General features: G+C 51.8%; 1 protein-coding gene across 1 annotated transcript in view; it reads right to left on the bottom strand.

Moving 5' to 3' along the window:
- Positions 1 to 18,273, bottom strand: part of LOC120761998 (gamma-aminobutyric acid receptor subunit gamma-4) — a 35,881-nt gene that overhangs the window by 13,108 nt on the left and 4,500 nt on the right. Inside the window, exons 2-3 of the mRNA XM_040083908.1 lie at positions 17,541 to 17,689; positions 17,302 to 17,369 (exon numbers count right to left, since the gene is read on the bottom strand). Coding sequence (XP_039939842.1) covers positions 17,302 to 17,369; positions 17,541 to 17,689 — 217 coding nt within the window. The remainder of the gene's footprint in view (positions 1 to 17,301; positions 17,370 to 17,540; positions 17,690 to 18,273) is intronic.

The raw sequence follows: 18,273 nt of genomic DNA, 5'->3' as shown, positions 1-18,273 counted from the left end.
GCATGCAAAAATGCGAAATAAAAGTAGCATTGGCACAGCGTTGGGGCCAAAATAGCACAATATTTGACATATTCTCCCCCATCGCTGCACACCCCGTTTGAGTTCATATGAGTTTACTTAGCTCCTCCTAAGTAATATCTCTGGTGTAGGAGAAAGCAAGCAGAAATGCAGTGATAAATTCATGTTAGATGTCACTATCAATGTTTAACTCCCAACTGGAGTCACCGGTGACATCTCACTTCTGGGCTGGCTGCTCCGTTATGTCCTGCTGTAAAGTTCAGCATTCAAGTCTGGGACAATCAATGCCAGCACTCTGGAAGAGTGGAGGGTCAGCTGTCCCAGGGGCTTAGCATTTGTTGTCAAGCCCAGATTTTCAGGAGAGATCAGCATTAAAGAGCTTCTCTTGTGTCACTCATAGCCAGCCTTTGCAAAAGGTGTGGTGCACAAGTCATTCAGCTCCTCTGGAAAATCTGAGCTGTTATTGTCACTGTCCTGTGGTTTGATCTAATTTCAGTGGCTATTATTAGCACAGCTATTCATGAGGCAGAACTTAGTAGCTGAGCTGGCTCCCTTGCCTCTCCGTCGGGAGCCCATTGGGAAATTCTGGCATTTACAAATGTATTTTCTTTCAGAATTATCCAAGGCAAGATTTATACAAAAATATGTATATATCTGGCCTTTGGGAGGACTTTCACCCTTCCCACTTCCTCCTCCATGCTGCTGGTGTGGCTGAGGTTAAACCAAAACCTCTCCTGAGGAATTCAGCACCTGCTCCCATCAGGAATCCCCACTCTGATGCTGAGGAACCTTGCATGGCCGGGGTTCTGCACTGATCAGCTGTGGGACTGTGCTCAGACCCTTCCCTGGGCATTTTTGAGATCCCACTCAGCTGTAGGCACCTGCCAAGGTGACTAAAACAAGAGTTTGACCATGGGTTTCCTACAGCCCTTAGGAGGGGGTGAGGACTTCTGGAGGGAGATTCCCATATGAAGCAGGCCAGGTTGTCCCCTGGAATACCTCCTACTCATCCTGACCTTGGAAGAGCCCGCTCGTCAAAGCTGAGTAGCTTGGCAGGATGAGCTCAGCCCCTAAAACTCAGGGCACTGTTTCTCCATCTCCTGCCCCTTTGTAGTTTTTCTCTGCCCCTGACACTCAGCCATCAGAAAAAGACTTCTCCGTGCCTCGGTTTCCCCGTGTGGAAAAGGGTTATTGTAAAACACGCCTCCACCATTACTGCACCATCTGCTGCGCAGCACACGGAGGCTGTTAGCTTCTCTGTGAAAGCACAGGCATTTTTAGTGTTCCTAACAGAAGGAGCTAACGAAGGAAGGAGGAATTGCTCCAACAGTTTGGCCACACCGTTCGGATCCCACGCGGGGTGGCACGCACGTGTTGGCGTGCGTGCAACATCACGTCGAACTTCAGTCATGAAATAATAAACCAAACTCCCCATCAGGCAAACCCTCAGGGCTGCCTGCCCCAAACGCTGCCACGTGAGTTTATCCCGTGCTGAGGGATGTCCTGCAGCCTTGCCTCTGCTGGCTGAGTGTGCTCGTGCCCAAGGCAGATTTCCAGCCTGTCCCTGCTGGCCCCTGGTCCCTGTCACCGCCTGGCACTGCAGCACAGCCCTGGTTTTCCTCGTGTGGGCAGCACAGATGCTGGTGGAAGCACAATTCCAGAGGATGGCACAACCTGAGGACATTTAGTGGAAAGGATGACATTCGGTGAAAGAACGTTTGTGAGAAATAAAAGGATGGGGAGCTGGCAGGGGTGTTTCTTATTGGAGGGAAAAAATAACCACAAAAGGATTTATTGAGCTCTCAAATCCTTTCATTTTTCAAAAGCTAAGAGTTTGCTGTGTGAAAAGTCATTTCTAAGAGAACCCCAAACGTTTTCAGTCCAAAAGAAAAGAGACTTGTTCAGGAATCAGCCTGTCCCCAGCACAGGAGATCTGGGAGCTGGCCTTGTGTGCTACTCTGATGCCTGCTCCTGGGGTTATCTCTGCTGCTCTGCCTCACAGATGGGGAACCAGCCCATATTTCCAGTCAGATCTGGCTTTAGGAACTCTGCTCTGGACCAGGTTCCACCCTGGGTTCAGAACAAATATAATTTAAGGCTACTGAGTTTCAGAAGAGCAGCCTAAACTCACAGGGTTTGCAGGACAAGATTTGAAGTGAACAGTGTGTGCTTTCAGGTTACCCCGCACACCAAATAAACACAGCTGGCCTCTGCCAAAACATCCTTTTCAAATGGCTTTTATCAAGATTGTGTGTTCAGTTCAGCTGACCCCTCTCAAGGGTGCAATTACTGGGATCCAGAGGGGCTGGGACACTGGGGTCCCATCTGAGCCTCCTTTTCCGTGCTAAGAGCACAGCTTTCTGCCAAATGCCAAAGAGAGGAGCAAAGCCATGAGATGAGCCTGTCTTAGATGGCCTCCTAAATTAGGATAAAATTAAGGATTTAAAAATGTGATTTTTGCATTCAACAGCAACAAGAAAACCTCTGAACAGAGGGCTCAGAGACATGGAAATGCCTTCCTCAATTTTCCTCTGCCGGAGAGATAGTTTAGTCTCTTCCAACTCAGAACACTCTGTGAAAAATCCTAAATAACAGTGGGGCTGAGAGATTAATATCCTAGACAGTCGCTTTCTAGCTTTCATTGTTCTGATATTTGTTTTTACTCACAGAGCTCCCTTCCCTCTTCACCTCTAAGCAAATCCCTCACTGCAGTCCAATAAAGCAGGCTGCTTTCCTGGGAAGCAGGGATAGCATTTCAGGTGCTCTGACATGAATGTGATACATCCATGCTGCCAGTCACGCAGCCAAACAAAGCAAATATTACAGGCAAACTCTCAGGGATGCTGCAATTCAGGAAATTCTCAGAAGTTCTTCCTTGGAGCAGACCCAGGAATGGGGTGGTTTTTTTTCAGGGGCTGGGAGGACACTCTGTGCAGGTCAAGGCAAGCCAGGATGCCCCTCCTCCATCTCCCTCCTCTGCAAAACAGGGTCCCCGCTTCAGACACAGCTGTGCTCAGCTTGTCCACACCTCCACAGCCTGCCCAGGTGAAGTATTTCCCTCTCCAGGACACCCCACACACCCTCCCAACCCACAAACATCTCAGAAAAATCCTGGGTTGCACCACACATCCATCTCCACATCCCAGCGAACACCTTCAACAATAGTAAAAAGCCTGGAGATGCCTTCAAGACTAAATAAATGACCTGAATGAAATCACTGTATCTTAGAACAATCTTGACATCTGAATGCAGCGCTCCTCGTGCCCACAGCTGGTGGGCAGGAATGTGCCTCTAGGCATGGCATGTGTGAGCACTGTCCGAGGGCAGGCAGCGGAGGGGACAGGTGCCAGCACCGAGGGGACAGCTACCAACAGCACCTGCTGTGCCCAACACCGACCACTTCAGGGACTGCTGGGCAGCGCCAGGCTTCTCCCAGTTCTCCCATTAGTGGTGTGGGACATCTCATTTGTGGCCACCTCCATGTCCCTGCTCTGGGTGAGATCTGTCTCTTCAACACAAAGACTGAAAGAATGTAAGTTTAATTCCACTTCCAAGGTCCTCATCCCTCCAAATCAGACTCCAGAGAGAGATTTCTGGACGTGGTGCTGGAGTGACAAGGGGAGCTCTCAAGGACAGCAGGAGCAGAGCTGTGGTGATCTGTGTTTTCAAGGTGACACACTGAACTTCCCATCTGTCTCACTTCTGCAGCAACACCGGCAGCGCTGTCCTTGCCTGAATGTCTTTCGCCTCTGTCCAGGGAATCTCAGTTGAAACAGAGTTCTTTTTATAATACAAACGTGCTATTAAAAACCATGTCCATGTCCTGCGCTCGTGCCAGGAGCTGTCAAACAAGTCATGCTGTAAATGCTGCTGTGTTGATTGCAAACTCCCCCAGTCGCAGCCTCCTCACCCCTGGAGCCGGCAGATGGGAACTGGACAGGGCTTTCAAAACAGTGCTGCCTTCTGACATCCCTGTGTGCCTGTTCCCCCACACCTCTGCTCCTTCCTGCTGCTGTGCGTGTGCAGGTGGGGACATCTAAAAGGCAGCTTTTACCCCCCCGACAGCCAGCCACCCCAAATCCTTTCTTCAGAGGTGTTCCCTTGTACCGTCCCTTCCTGCCCTGCAGGGATGTCATCTCCCCCCGTGCAGCCCCGGGGTGCCTGTTCCTCCTCCCGTGGGAGCACAGGGAGCCTCTCCCTGTGAGGCACAGACCTACACGTGTGTGTTTTAGCATCTGTTATCAGCCATTAGCCAGAGGACCGAGCAAAAAGTCCTTGAGGCGAGACATGACATCAGCCAGGCTCTGCTTTGCAGAAGCACAGGTCTGTCTGCACTGTCCCTGATGAGGTTATTGCTGGAAAGGCAGAGATGTGGACACGGGATGCTCCACACAGATGGGGCAGAGTGGATTAAAGGGGAAGGTACTGGACACTTCTCTGAAATATTATGCAAAGTCCCTCAGGGAAGGAGCCACCTCCTCTTTGCTTGATTATTTTTCTTCTACTCTCGGGACAGGACGTGCCCTGGGTGCAAAGCCACGTGGAAGCACCTTCTGATGTGCAAACAAAGATGCAGCCCAGTTTCCACAGTCTCTGGAAAACACCTGGGCAGAGCAAAGCCAGGTTTGTCCAAAGTCGTGTCTTCATGTCACACTTCACTGCTAAATCCTTAACTGCTCCCTACAGTGTTTGGGATTAAAGGAACTTTGTGCAGGAAGAAGAAAGCAGGTGGGGAAAGAGACGAGGTGAGGATGGAAGCACATAGGATAATTGGAGGAGAATATTTTGCACTTCAGGCAGGTGCTCCTGTTCATTTGTTCTTCTGGATCATGGGGTTCTTGAGGAAATTTCCTTGGGAAGGGCTGGAAGACAAACCTGCTCTCTGCATGCACACGATCAACTGCCTGGGATAGCTCCCCTAGAACAGCTTGACAAGATTCAGACGAGAAGCTGGAATTTCTTTAATTGCATTTCCCATTCCCGTGCCACCCACTGTGGCTAAAATGAAACGTTGGGATGGGCAGTCCAACTCTGCCCAGGACTGGGGAAGCAGCTGCTGCAGCCCTGCTCTGTGAGAACCACTCACTGCTGACAAATACTGAGCTCTGCCAAACCCCCTTTGCTGGCAGCACGTTGAGAGGGTGGAGGAGCCAGCAGAGCTCAGAACCGGGGCTGAGAAAGCACCCAAGTCCCTGGGATGCCACCCATGGTATGGAAATACCTGCACTGGCCAGGAGAAAAACCACCTGTAAAAATCCCTGTCTAATTCTCACCCTCGAGGTGAAAATAGAGCATTTGAAACATCTGAGAAAGTTCTGGTTTCACAAAAGGGGAGCAGTTTGTGCCCTCTGCAGAGATCCCCACTCCTGACCCTGCTCTCTGCTGGCTCAGGATGAAGAAGGAGATGGGAACAGCTCACTCTGCTTCACCAGCTCTTTCAAGGAACTCTGTTTGGTGTTGTCTCTCATGCCCCCTTGCTGTGCTTACCACCTCACTCTCCCTGCCCTGCCAGTTCCTTGATATTCCTTCTCTCTGCCTCATTTTGTTTTTCCTTTCGCAGTTCTTTTCAAGCCACCACACAATCACAGCCCAGCCCTAATGAGATTTCAAGGGAGCACCAGGCTGTGGAAAGCAGCTGGGAGAAACTAATCATGTTACAGAAAAAGAACAATTTCTCTCTGCCTCTCCTGTTGGGCACTGGGAGGGCAGAGCGGCTGGAGTGCAGCTGCAGGAGGTTTTCCAGACCAGTTGATTCTCCTCTCCAGGCACACATCCACACTTCAGGCCAACTGGGGAGGTCTTTTTTCATCCAGGTCACCACCCTGGGCAAGCAGGACCTGCTGAGGGCTGCTCACTTCCCACGGCACCTGGTGGGTGCAAAGGGCTCTCCTCAGAAATGAGGGATTGATATTCCCAGCCTTTTTTTTTTCCAGTTCCCAACAGTTTTCTACAGTCTCTCCCTACTGTAGGTGCCTCCTTTGAGACTCAACCACTTGACCTCCCCCAGGTCCCCTCAATGACTTAAAAACTTCTTTGGGAAGTGGTGAAAAAGGTAAAGGCTCTGTTTTCTACACAGTGGTGCAAGAAATACTCCGTCAGATCTTGGACATTCCAGAATCATGCACAGAAAGAAAGCAAACAAATTGGGATCTTTGGCTTAGTCCAAAGTTCCCAGGAGCTGCACAGCACATCTTTAACTGCTCCTTACCAAACCCCAGCACCTGGGCTTGGCTTTGGCTTTTGGTGAGGGGTATTTTCATCCCTCCTCTTGCTGGTCCAAAGAGAGGAACCAGGGTCCTTTGTGCCTTCTCACAAGGTTCTCACAGATTCATGTGAGAAACTAAGGCTGCAGTCCCTGGACATGCCAGATCATGGAAGGAAATGGTTTATCCATAATGTTACAGGAGTCTCTGCCTTCGGCTTTTCTTTTCAAGAACCAAATGAAGATCTCCCAGTTATCATCTTAATATCACCCCTGTGGCTGTAGGAACAACCAGCCTGACTCCCTGAAGTTTTTCCCACTCCTCTACCCTGCTGCTCTGCTTCCTCCCCTTGTCTTTACAATGCTACTGTGGTGGCTTTGGGTGTCTGTGGAGGAGAATGACAGACTAAAGGCCACAGTCTGGTGTGGGAGGCATCACAGGCGGCAGATTTGGAGGGAGAGAGAAGCAGATTGAGGGGAACTGTCAGAAACAAAGCTTCCAACATTTGGAGAATCCCCGCTCTGACCTCTCCTGTTCCCCAGCCACACGGAGACAAGGTGTTCCCCTGCCCACACTCCCGAGTGTTTTGGTTCACACTTCCCACAGGCATCTGCCTGGGGCGAGCCTTCACCACCACCTGCAATTCCCCTGTGGAGCAAAGCTGATCAGATGGCTGGAGCCATTCCTGGCCAGCTGCAGGTCAGGAGCAGACACACAAATCCTCACCACGAAGCTCTCTGGACGTGGAGATGGACACACAAGGCTTGTGCCAGGGTCCCCAGCCGTCATGCCCCTTTATTCCCCCACCCACAGTGCCCCAAGCAGCCAGCATGGTCCCTCTGGGGCTTTGAAAAGCTGGCAGCTGGGAGCTGGTGGGGCAGTCAGCAGTGCTGGTGTGGAAAGGCTGCAGTGTCCCCCTGCCCACTCACTGGCTGATGCCTTGAGTTTTATCTTTGATGTATTTCACATTCTGTGCTGCCCAGGGTGCAGCTCTGAGCTCACACTCAGGGTCACTCAGCTCTCTGCACACAGCAGGGACACGAAACAAATCCTGTTCCTGCTGCACACCAAGGACAACTTTCAGCCCAAAAGCACAAACAAGGGTGGCTGGAGGGAGGAACAAGAAGGATGGGACCTCACAGCCTGGAGCTGGAATTGGACAATTCAACCCCAATATGCAAATGGACCAGAACTTACCAAAGTGTGAGACCTCGTGACTGGTCAGCCATTTTGGGACCATTTCGGGACCATTTTGGGACCATTTCGGGACCATTTTGGTTCTACCTTGGGTGTAGCCCTGGCCAGGCTCTTGTCCTGCCCAAGGTGTGTCCTAAAGGCCTTTCAATAAATATCTACTTTATTCTCTGGCTCTGTCCAGTCTCTGTTCCGGGTCACCCTTCCCAAGGCATCAGTTTCTAGCCACCCAGATGAGACAATGAGGCATCAGAGCATGAGCCCACATCTCCTATGGAGACACCAAGGCAGCGTGTGCAGACATGGAGATGTGAGGAGAAGCAGAGCCCCAGGAAGGCTCACCCTGGCTTCTCCATTCCAATTTGTACCACGGGCAATTAAACCCTTCCTGTGCATGGAGATGGGATGCAATAATCGGAATATTCTGCCCTTAGCACTGAGGCATGAAGAGGTCCTTGAAGCATATTGATTGTGGTCACCCACAACCAGCGGATTCTGAGAAATGGTCTCCATTTTGTGACACATTTATAGCAGGCAGATTTCACAGCAGCCTTTTAAGGGAAATGGTAGGATGGCTTCATCTGGGAAGGCAGGAAATAAATAGAACTGATTTCTACTGGGGAAAAAAAAATAAAAGCGGTTTTGCTCAAAATAAATTAAAATTGTCAAACCCTAAAATGAATTACCTCAACCTTATAATTTCATTCAAAAAACTCATTTTTCTTCAGTAAGCTAACAAAATATTTCCTTTTACCCTTATCTAGTTGATGCACTTCACTTTGACGTTTATTTCCAAATACTCATTTTCTTGCTTTACTTATGCAAGACAGAATTTATCACCATATGAAGAGCAAATCAAAACAATCTGATGAAACTAAATGTAAATGTTTTGATTGTCCCTGAACCCATTTCTCCTCGGAAATGCTGAAAAATTCTGGCTATTTGTCCCAAGTGGGAGGGGAGGATGAGCCTATCTCTCCTATGATGCTGCTGTTTGTCCTAGACCAGAAACCTTGGCCTCAAACCCTGGCCTCTGACCGCCTCTTTGACTTGATTCTCACACACCTGAAGTTCCCCATCCTCTCCTGCAAAAAGGCTTCAGCTCAGATAAATCAACTCTGCCTTAAAAAATAATTCAGCCCACCGAGCCACAGCTATTGGTGCAGCTCGGTCTGTACATCTTTCAAATCCGACACAGCAGCGCTCTCCCTCTGGCTTGGGAGGATCGATGTATCGAGGGTCAGGGCGCGGCTCAGCGCCAGGAGCACACGCAGCCCTCCTGCCCTGCCCACGGGCACAGCCCGGGGAGCCACGGGCCAGCTCCTCCAGGTGATTGTGGTGGAACCAGCCGGGAGTTGCATCCCCACCGTGCGGCAATGGGGCCTCTGGATCACGGCAAATCTTCTTTTAGTGCCCTGCCAGAGCGAGAGCCAGCAGCCAGCACCGGGGCACAGACATCCCTCCAGCCTGGGCCACACCCCAGTGAGAGGAGCATCCCCTGGGCACTGGGGAAGGGTCACAGCGGCGCTTTAACGAGCAGGAAGCTGGTAAAAACCTCTGGAAAAGGGGGATGGTGCGCAGCTGCCGTGACCCCAGACCGTAGGAAAGGTTTTCTGTGCCTCAGGGTGAGGAAAGAAAGCTCTCAGGTCAGGTACAGCGAGCTCCTTGTGGAGCACCCATTGAGAGCATCCTCCCCAGGCTGCCTGCAGGGGTTCGGGGCGAACAAACCCCTCCTGCGCTCAGCCCGGCTGAAGAAATGCGAGTTTTCTCCAGAGGCTGGCACGAAATGAATGAGGGATTGAGTCATTCCTGCCAGCAGAAGGGCGGAAATGGGATCCGTGAAGGAATTTACGAGAGCCGATTACTTCATTATGCGTGATTTATCCCGTGCTGCCCGAGGGCCAGAGGCTGCCCTAGCTGTGGGCACCTGTGTGCCGGGACTGATGCTGCGGTTTAAGAAACCTTTAAGTACAGCCACGTTCCCCATTTAGCGCCAGGCTGCGGCCGCAGATGTTAATTAACTTTAGGGCTTTGCTCTCCAGAAATGTCTCCCAGGAAAAGCACTTTCCCTGCCCCCAGGAGGCCACTGTCCAGATTTTCATGTTTTATTTAGCTCCAGATTTCAGAAGCAAACCTCCAGCTTTTCACTTGTCCTCCCTGATAACAGGCTCCTTGAGTTTTCTGCACAGCCTGTAAATAAAATACCGACATGGATGTCACACAGAAAATATCTGGAGGGGATTAGTGTATGTTCTGGATAATAAAAGGAGCTGGCTGAATTATTCATAGTGAATAAATCAGCTCTTTTTCCATTTTGGAAGCAAACTTTGACAATTCCAGATGCTCTTGGGATATGTTTAGGACGGGAGCAACTTATTTATTTCATTAGACCTTTTGTTGCAGCTCATGCTTTGTCCCACAAGCCACACGGGGTTGGTGCCATTCCTCAGTGGAACTGGGGGGTGGTTTTATAAGGAAAGACAAACTTTTCATGGGGAGAGCTGCTGCCCTTCCTGTACCTGACCTCACTGCTGTGAGAACACCAACACGAGGGGCACTGACCGCTCCTCAACACCAAGGAATCGGGAGATGTCAGCGCTCTCCAAGCACACGAGCGATTGTGAAGACGTAATAAATGCAGCACCGGCTCTGGCAGCTCCGAGCCGCCGCTCAGGCATGGAAAACAGCAGCCAGAAAAAGCGCTGGGGCCGGTAGCAAGCAGTACCCACTCCCAAACACTTTGAATTTCTGTGATTCGCATCGTTCTCGGGGAGCAAAACCCAGGCTAGCCCGTGAGTGTGTCCTGCAGAACCTCAGCAGGTCTGTGCTGGTGACTGGCCCTGGCTGCACACCAGGCAGGCCAAGGAGAGCCTGCAATCCCCGGCAGAGCACTGCAGCGTGCTCTAGGCGCTGCAATCCGCCCTAAAGTGGGTGCATCTGGGCTATTGCCTCCCAGACAGATGATTTGTGAAGGATTCTTAAGTCCTTTCGGTTGAGAAGTGCTGTGCAACTGCTGGAACCTATTATTATCAGGAAAGGAGGGGGGAGGTAGCAAATTTCCTTTACCTATAGGCTTATCTTGTGCTCCAGAGGAACACAGCCGAACATTTTAAACAGCATGCCATTTTCAATTCATTTCCTTCCTACTTATTCCAAAGCAGCCAAAGCTAAGTATAATCAAGACTTAAGTGTTCCTCGGAGCCAGACAATTATTACTGGTCTTGGTTTCCCCGTCTTTTAGGGAGAAAGGAAGGAATTAACCCGAGTCTTGCAGCGGGGCAGTCACCCGGGGCTGTCACCCAGGGCTGTCACTCAGGGCTGTCACACGCTTTTTGGGATGTGGGTTGTGCCTACCCAGCCTCCAGCTGGCCCAGGACTCTCCTCAAGGGTGGCTTAGCTCCTGTAGAGCCCTGCTCCCCTCTCGGGGGTCTCTGTCGCTGCTGCTGGGCCAGCCCAGCCGTCCACAAGCAGCTGCTGCTCTCCCTGATAAGGCAGCATCGGCGCGGATTGCGCTCCCGGAGCCGCGATCCAGAGGCTCAGCCGCCGAGCGCGGAGCAGCAATCCTTGGAAAAGGGCTCCGCAGACACTCACAGCCTCCCTGCCCCGCTCAGCCGCCTCCCCACGGGCAAAGATGAAGTGCCCGAGCTCTCTCTGTCACATCAGCCCCCTTCCTAAGCACTCCCCTTTGTCAGCTTTAACTCTGAAAGCCAAGCCTCCCTCCCTGCCTCCTCGGGATTTACATGAAAGGAGTCAGTGGGGAGTTCTCTTCATTCATGCTGGGCTTATGCTTCTAAATTATAAAGTGTGTCAAATGAGGATTTAATTTATATTTAACAAGACAATGTTTGTGAATTAATTATTCATCAGCTGATAACGAATAAACATTCCACTCTCCCCTCCCTCTCTCTCCCTCCCTCCCCCCCCCCCCCCCCCCCTTTTTCACCGTGTTTCCACAAATGCACTCTTACGTGCAGATCTATTAAATGCTTTCTGCAGTACTCCAGATGTAGGAAAATACGTTCTTCACCCTCAATTTCGCGAGTGTGTTGCATGGTAACTAATGTAGCCAAGCAGAGCACTTTGAGTTTAATAGCGTGCAGCATCTCCTTCCTAGAGAGGCAAGGGGGGAATAGCCAGCGCTTGTATTTGGACACATCACCCTCTTCCTGTTCCAGCCCCCCACTCATGGGCAGAGATAAGAAAACAATTTGCTGTAATAATGGAGATGGGAGCTCAGAAACCCCGCTGGAAGTCACAGGTGCTTCTGAGACAGCAGAATCCGGCCCCTGGTGGATGATGGAGGCCAATTTTACTCTTCCCGTCTTTATTATCATCAAGTCATGAGACTGAGGTGGTGTACCACACCAGCAGAAGAGCTGCCATTCCGTTTTGCTACAAAATCTGGCACTCGAGGGCATCTCCTCACACACAGCAAAGAGAGGAGACCTCAGCACCCAAACCAGCCCTTACTACAGTGCCTCTGATCCCAGACTCCTGAAGCAGGTAACCAAGGCAGGTCCCTGGGTGACTGAAATGTCTCCATTCACCTTTGCCAGGAGGCTACCACAATGTCTGGAGCACGCTCTCAGCCTCACGCCTGGTTTTGTGCAAGAAAGGAAGGAAAGGACATTCAGCTCTGGCCTCTGGGAGGAATCTGAGAAGCTCTGGGCAAGGTTTGCTTCATCCCCGAGCCCAGAAGTGGAGCGCTTCTCCCCCTCTCAGCGACACTGTCCCTCATGGACGCGTCAGGGACATTCTCAGGGCTGAAAGACACTCAGCCCCAATCGCTGGCACCCGCTTTACTTCTACAGCATCATTTCCTGAGAGTTAAGCATCCCTAAAGGAAGGTGATCCAGAGCTCTAGGTGCCCTTGACACCAGTTAAAGCTATAATCTATAGCAATAAAGCCATTACAAAACAAAACCAGGAGCAAATCCCTCCAGCAAACAACGAGTCAGCGAAAAATTTGAACCTGGAGTCTCCTCCCTCGCTGCACGCTGCCGCAGCCCTCCCTGGCACCTCTTCCCACAAACGTGCTTGGAGAACGAAGGTGGCTCTTTGCATCAGGCTGAGCTTCTGATAATCCAGGGCCGCCTCAACGCTGTGTTGATGGGAATCTCTTTGGGCACCCAGCTCCACCATGCAGCTGGGAGAGTTGCAGCGCTATGGGTGATAACTCTTTTGGCTCCAGGGGCTGCTGGAGCAGCAGCCAGAGCTCTGGAGGGGCTCGTGGCCCAGGGCATCCTTCCCCTGATGGGGTAAACACAGCTTCCCACCACCCTGAGCAGTGCCAAGTGCCCCAATCCCACCCCAAGATTCACGGGGTTGGGGAGGAAACCCCAGCCCACGCAGTGATTGGAGTCTTTACTCCACTGATGGTCCTGATGGTCCCACTTTTCCCCCTGCCCCACTTCTTATCCCTGAACCATCTTCTGGCTCTGCCTCTGGTCACTGCCGCGTTTTGTTTGGAGAGCACAGAGGGCCCTTTCCCCAGGGAAGAGAGAATAAAATCTGCTCAGCCACCTAAATGGGGAACAAGACTGGCGATTCTGGAGTACAAAAGATATCAGGAAATCACTTTACATTTCTTCCCGCTCCAAAGCTGCCCACCTTCTGCTGACTCCTGAATGTTAATGTTATTTATGACAAGTGATTGATGAGGGAGACGCACAATTCACGCCCAGCACAGGGCATTTTCAAATCACCTATTCATTTTTAAGGACCGGAATTAGTTTTGTACCCTGACATGATTTATCATTTGGAGGCTGGGCAGTGGCTGTGCGGGGCCAGCTTCCAATCCCTGACAGAGGACCAGCAGGATGAAGACAGCAGTGAGCCGTTAACCCTTTGAGGGTGAGCAAGGGATCACAGGAGACCAGAGTTTAAACCAGATTGCTGAAGTTGGAGCAATCTGGTTGAAGTTGGTTGAAGTTCTACTCCAGCAGCATGTCAGGCCATCCTGTAGCCTCCAGCTGCAGATCTGTAGGCCACAGTGGTCCAAGCTAACAGCCACAGTAATGCTGCTGTAGTTCTTAAAAGCAGAACTTGGTTTTTTGGGTTCCACACAGCCTGTGTGAGAGAGAAATATTTATGTAAGGCGCTGTCACGGCAATGCACCTAAAAGAGATCAATGGGACATTTCCCCTCCAGTGGACCTTCCAGCCTGCACAAGCCTCTGTGTCTGTGGCAGGGTGAAATGTCACCACGGGCTCCAGAGAGATCTAGCTCTGAGGCAAATTCTGGCTCCCTTGCCTTGGAAATGTGCATTTCCTCAGGTCGTGTGTGGGGGAAAAGGCGAGGTGAGGCGCGAGGGATGGGGCTGGCAGCTGGGAGAGGGCAGAGGATCTCAGGTGGGGAGGAGCTCTATCAACAGGGGCAGGGTGGGCATGACACGTGCCCAGCAAAGACCATCTATCCTATGTTTGATGTCAGCCTGCCAGGGGCTGGCACGACCCACAGAATGACTCAATTCACTGCATCAGCAGGGAAAAGCAAACACACACAAAACAACTGGGCAAAGCAGCCAAGTCTGGAGATGACACTGTGGTGGCTTTGTCACTGCCCTCTCCTCTTGCTTCGGGAGACCACGTGGCAGGATGCAGCCCCTCCCCTGAGCAGAGGGAAGTACACAGGGTATGGACAGCAGAAATTTGAGGCTCTGAGACCTGCGTCTAGCTGCCCTCAGTACCTTTAATATCACCTCAATCTCATGGGGAAAGGTTTTAAAGTTCAAGAGCATCACAGGTTCAACATTTAGAAGACATCTAAGGAAACAAAAAAGGAGAGATCCCTAGAGAGTCCACTTGGGGTGTCACACAGAGGTGTCTCAAGATCACAGGTGGCTGCCAGGACCCCACAGGGACCCCTGGACTGGCAGCACCAAGGCACTTCAGAGGGACAGCACAGCCAGTTGTGACTGACACAGCAAAACCCCACAAAATCGTCCACACTGAGCAGTTTCCTCCCTGCCTGAGCAGCTCCTGTGCCATTCCCACAAACGGCAATCCCTTCCCCAGGTGGGTGGACCAGCCCCACGGCAGCAGTTTCCCCAGCAGAGCCCTGCAGATGCTGGCCATTCCAAGAGCCAGCCACCCCAGGGGTCCTGTGCACTTTTGGAGCCCCATTTCACGGAGAGGAAAAGCTTCTGCTGACTCCTAGAAGGAGCTAAAAGCCATGGGTTGAGCTCTCCCACATGATTTCCTGGTCTCTAGTAAGGGCTGAGTTCACACAGCAGCTTTTCCCCTCGGTGGAGGTGGCTGTTGTCACTGCCTGGCATCTTGTTTTCCCAAAAATACCAAAGCTACGGAATGTGCTTGGAGCTCCTGTACCTGCAGCCATTTATGGCTGGCGTTAGCCCAGCAGATCCAAAATCCCGAACGCCTGGGATGGACGGACGTACGTTCTCACATCCCCATCACCATGGCAGAAGCTGTGTTTCTTAGGAAACCAGCCTAGCAGCAGTATCCCTGTTTAGGAGGAGAGATGAACTCTGGATGCAGACTGGATTTTAGAAACCAGTCTCTGCTGCTGCCACCTGCATGGTTCTGCAGTGCTCCCAAGACAGGGAGGGGAGCAGAGCTTCCAGCAGGTCTGGAAAAGGGTGATGGAAATGGCTGAGAGTGAAAGAGGAGGATGAGGACGTGCTCTGGGTTTTGTGGGGGTTTCTTGGCACACCCTTGTGCAGTGCAAACCAGGCAGAACCGGCAGCTGTAACGTGACCCTGGTGCTCTGTTGGAGCCCTGGAGGCTGAAAATTTCAGGCTCTCTGTTCTAGAAGACTCTGGCCCTCAAGCAAGCACTGCATTTGACTTCAGGCTGTGGGACAGGCTTCCAAAATTGAGTGATGGCACGGGGGTTGTGGGTGTGTGGTTTGAATGGAATTGTGTGATATCACAGGGTGAAAAACTTAGATTTGAGATTTTAATATACAGTAATGCATGGGGCAAGATGGAGGACTTTGGGCATTGTCTGAGTCCTTCTCCTTCACCTTCTTCTTCCCTCTTCTCCATGGGTTTGGGTGGTTTTCTGTAATTTGGTGAAAAACGTCTGCATTGCGGGCCTTGGGTGGTCGTTACTGGGGCAGAAATATAAATAATAGAGGTGTCACCTCGTTATTGGGTGATTAGCACTTAAATAACCTTGGAAAGAGTTAGAAGGGCTCCATTTTACCTCATTTCTCTACCTTGCTAGTTAGAGCTCACAGCTTGTGAGGCTGTACATAGATAAATAATAAACGCCGAGTCTGAACACAAAACCGCTACTCCCGTGTATTAATCCCGATCTCGGCAGAGAAAAAGAAGCCAGAACCATCACAGTGTCACTTTGGCTTCACAGTCACACACCCCCGTGGGCTGGAGGGGCTGGTGGCACGTGCTGGCAGCCAGGGGTGACATCCACACAGCTCGGGCTGCGGATCTTCTCCCCGAGACCGGAGGAACAACGGAACAACGGAAATTTTGTTCCATGCTGGAACAATCCAAGGGAATTTTGAGCCTCCAGGCCGTCCCTGCTGGGCCTCCTGATGGTGCCCTGGTGGTGCCAGCGAGTGTCCGGCCCCATGCCCATCTGGTGGCTCCTGAGCAGGAGCTGCTTGGGGGCACGTCCTCTGTGGTGGCCGGCCAGAAGGGCTGCTTCAAAATGCTCCTCGGAGTGGAACTGGTACTACAGCTGCTGTGCCATGGCTCCATCCCCAGAGGAGTTTGTTCTTTGGAAATTTTGTACTTTGGAAACTAAAAATAACCTGTCCATCCTGGGAACTTTTTTTTTTTTTTCTTTAATTTTTTTTTTTTTTCTTCAGTTTAATGGGGCTGGTTTCACTCCTGCTTTGTTTTGCATTAAAGGAAACAAAAAAATCCAAATTATCCTGGCTGTACCTTGCCTTTGTCCCCTCCACCTCACTTGCCCAGTGGACTGGAGAAGTCTTTCAAAACCTGACAACAGTCAGGTTTGTTCCATGTTAGAAAAGGGAAAAAAGATGATTTTGCAGGGAAGATGATAATAATAATAATAATAATAATAATAATAATAATAATAATAATGATGGAAGTTTCCTGTGAAAATTAAATAGTCAAGAGTTGCTCTCTGGATCAGAGTGTCTCTGTTAAGTGTTTTCACAGCTCTTGGTACAGCTGGGCACTGCCGTTTCCTGAGCCATGAGAAGAAATCCTCACAGTCCTGGTGGCAGCTCTCTAAGGTGCTACACTACAAAGAAGAAACATTGGACCAGAGGCCCCCCTGCCTTCCCCTGGCACCACAGGCCAGGCCTGGGCACCCAAATTTCATCCATGGAAACCATCTCCAGGTGCCTCTCCCAGTCCTCCTGGAACACGCTGCCCTGGTTCCACCTTGCCCTGAGTATCCTGGTGCTCACACAGCTCCCGGGGAGGAGAGGGCAAAGCCAGCAGGCAGAGCAGTTTGCCACCCGTTGCCATCAGAGCCCAAAGGGCAGCACCATCATCCCACTCTGAGCCCTGAGGCGGGGAAGGGCTGCTGAGCTCACCGAGGGCTCTCGAGATCCCTGCTCCTGACCAGGGATGGGGCTCAGTCTCTCCAGCTCCCAGCAGGTCAGAGCAGCTCTCCCCAAAGGAAAGGAAACCTCCTCTCACGCCAACACCACCTTCACACCACGTCTGGGCAGCACGACACAGCCTGCCCCAGTGCTGGGCCAGCCCTGCCACGGCGAGGGGACACGGTGGTGATGGCGAGGGGACATGGTGGCCACAGGGAGGGGACATGGTGGCCACGGCCAGGGGACATGGTGGCCACAGCCAGGGGACACGGTGGTGATGGCGAGGGGACAGAGTGACCACAGGGAGGGGACACGGTGGCCAGGGAGAGAGGACACAGTGGCCACAGGGAGGGGACACGGTGGCCACGCCAGCACTCACCATCTGGATGACAGACACGGGCCCGATGCTGTTCACGTAGATATCCACATCAATGAACGTGGGCTTGACTGGAAAGACAAGGAAACAGGCACCATCACCTGGGGCCAGGGGCATTTGCAGAGGGATGGGGACGAGGGGAACGTCTGGGACTAGCGTGGCCCTACGGCAAGCAAAATGCCAAAGCATGGAGAACACGAGACACGGCCAGGCGGCCACAGGGAGCTCCAGGGGACACTTACTGCCAATGTCGGGCCTCAGCTTGTTGTCATAGTTCTTGAGCAGCGAGTTGAGGATCTGCGTGGCATCGGTCTCCTGTGCCTTGGGGGTGAGGACCCAGGTTTTATTGATGCTGAGGTAATCGTAATCGTATTCCTCTGTGCTCTCACACCTGGAGGGGAGAGACAAAGAGCAGGGACGTGGCGGTGGCAGCTCTTTGGCACTCGCTGGGAGTAGGGGCACAGCTGTGTTTCAGAGATAGCAAAGGAGGAGGATGCAGCGCAGCTAAAAGGCAGAGCAGAAGGAGCTCAGGGATCTCCTCTCAGCCACGCTGCTAAGAAGACACCACTCACCTGGCACCTTTGCTCACCTCAGGGTCACCAGACATGCAGGGGCTTTGCCACCCGTGGGGAGGATGAGCATGGAGCGCTCCACTTCCTCCTTAGCTCCCTCTGGAGATGCACTGCTGATCCCCGAGGTGTGGGAGCCAGCCCCTGCTCTCCCTGCCTTCCTGCTCATCCCACCCAGCAGCTCCTGCTGCCAGAGCTGCCTGTAAACCTCAAATACCTCCACTACTCTGCCTGCTGCTGGCTTCCTCTGAGGAAAGAGACAGTGACAAAACAGTGTTTTTGGGGAGCAAGACATCTGCAATAAATGCCCTTCGGAGAAAACAGGTCCGAACCTTCCATGCAGGCATGGTGCACGTCTGCTGTGCCAGGAGCCCAGCCATCTGCCCTGCACAGATCCCTGGAAATT

This window comes from Hirundo rustica, chromosome 21 (genome assembly GCF_015227805.2).
Source record: "Hirundo rustica isolate bHirRus1 chromosome 21, bHirRus1.pri.v3, whole genome shotgun sequence".
Lineage (NCBI taxonomy): Eukaryota > Metazoa > Chordata > Aves > Passeriformes > Hirundinidae > Hirundo > Hirundo rustica.
This window is presented reverse-complemented; position numbering and strand designations above follow the sequence as displayed.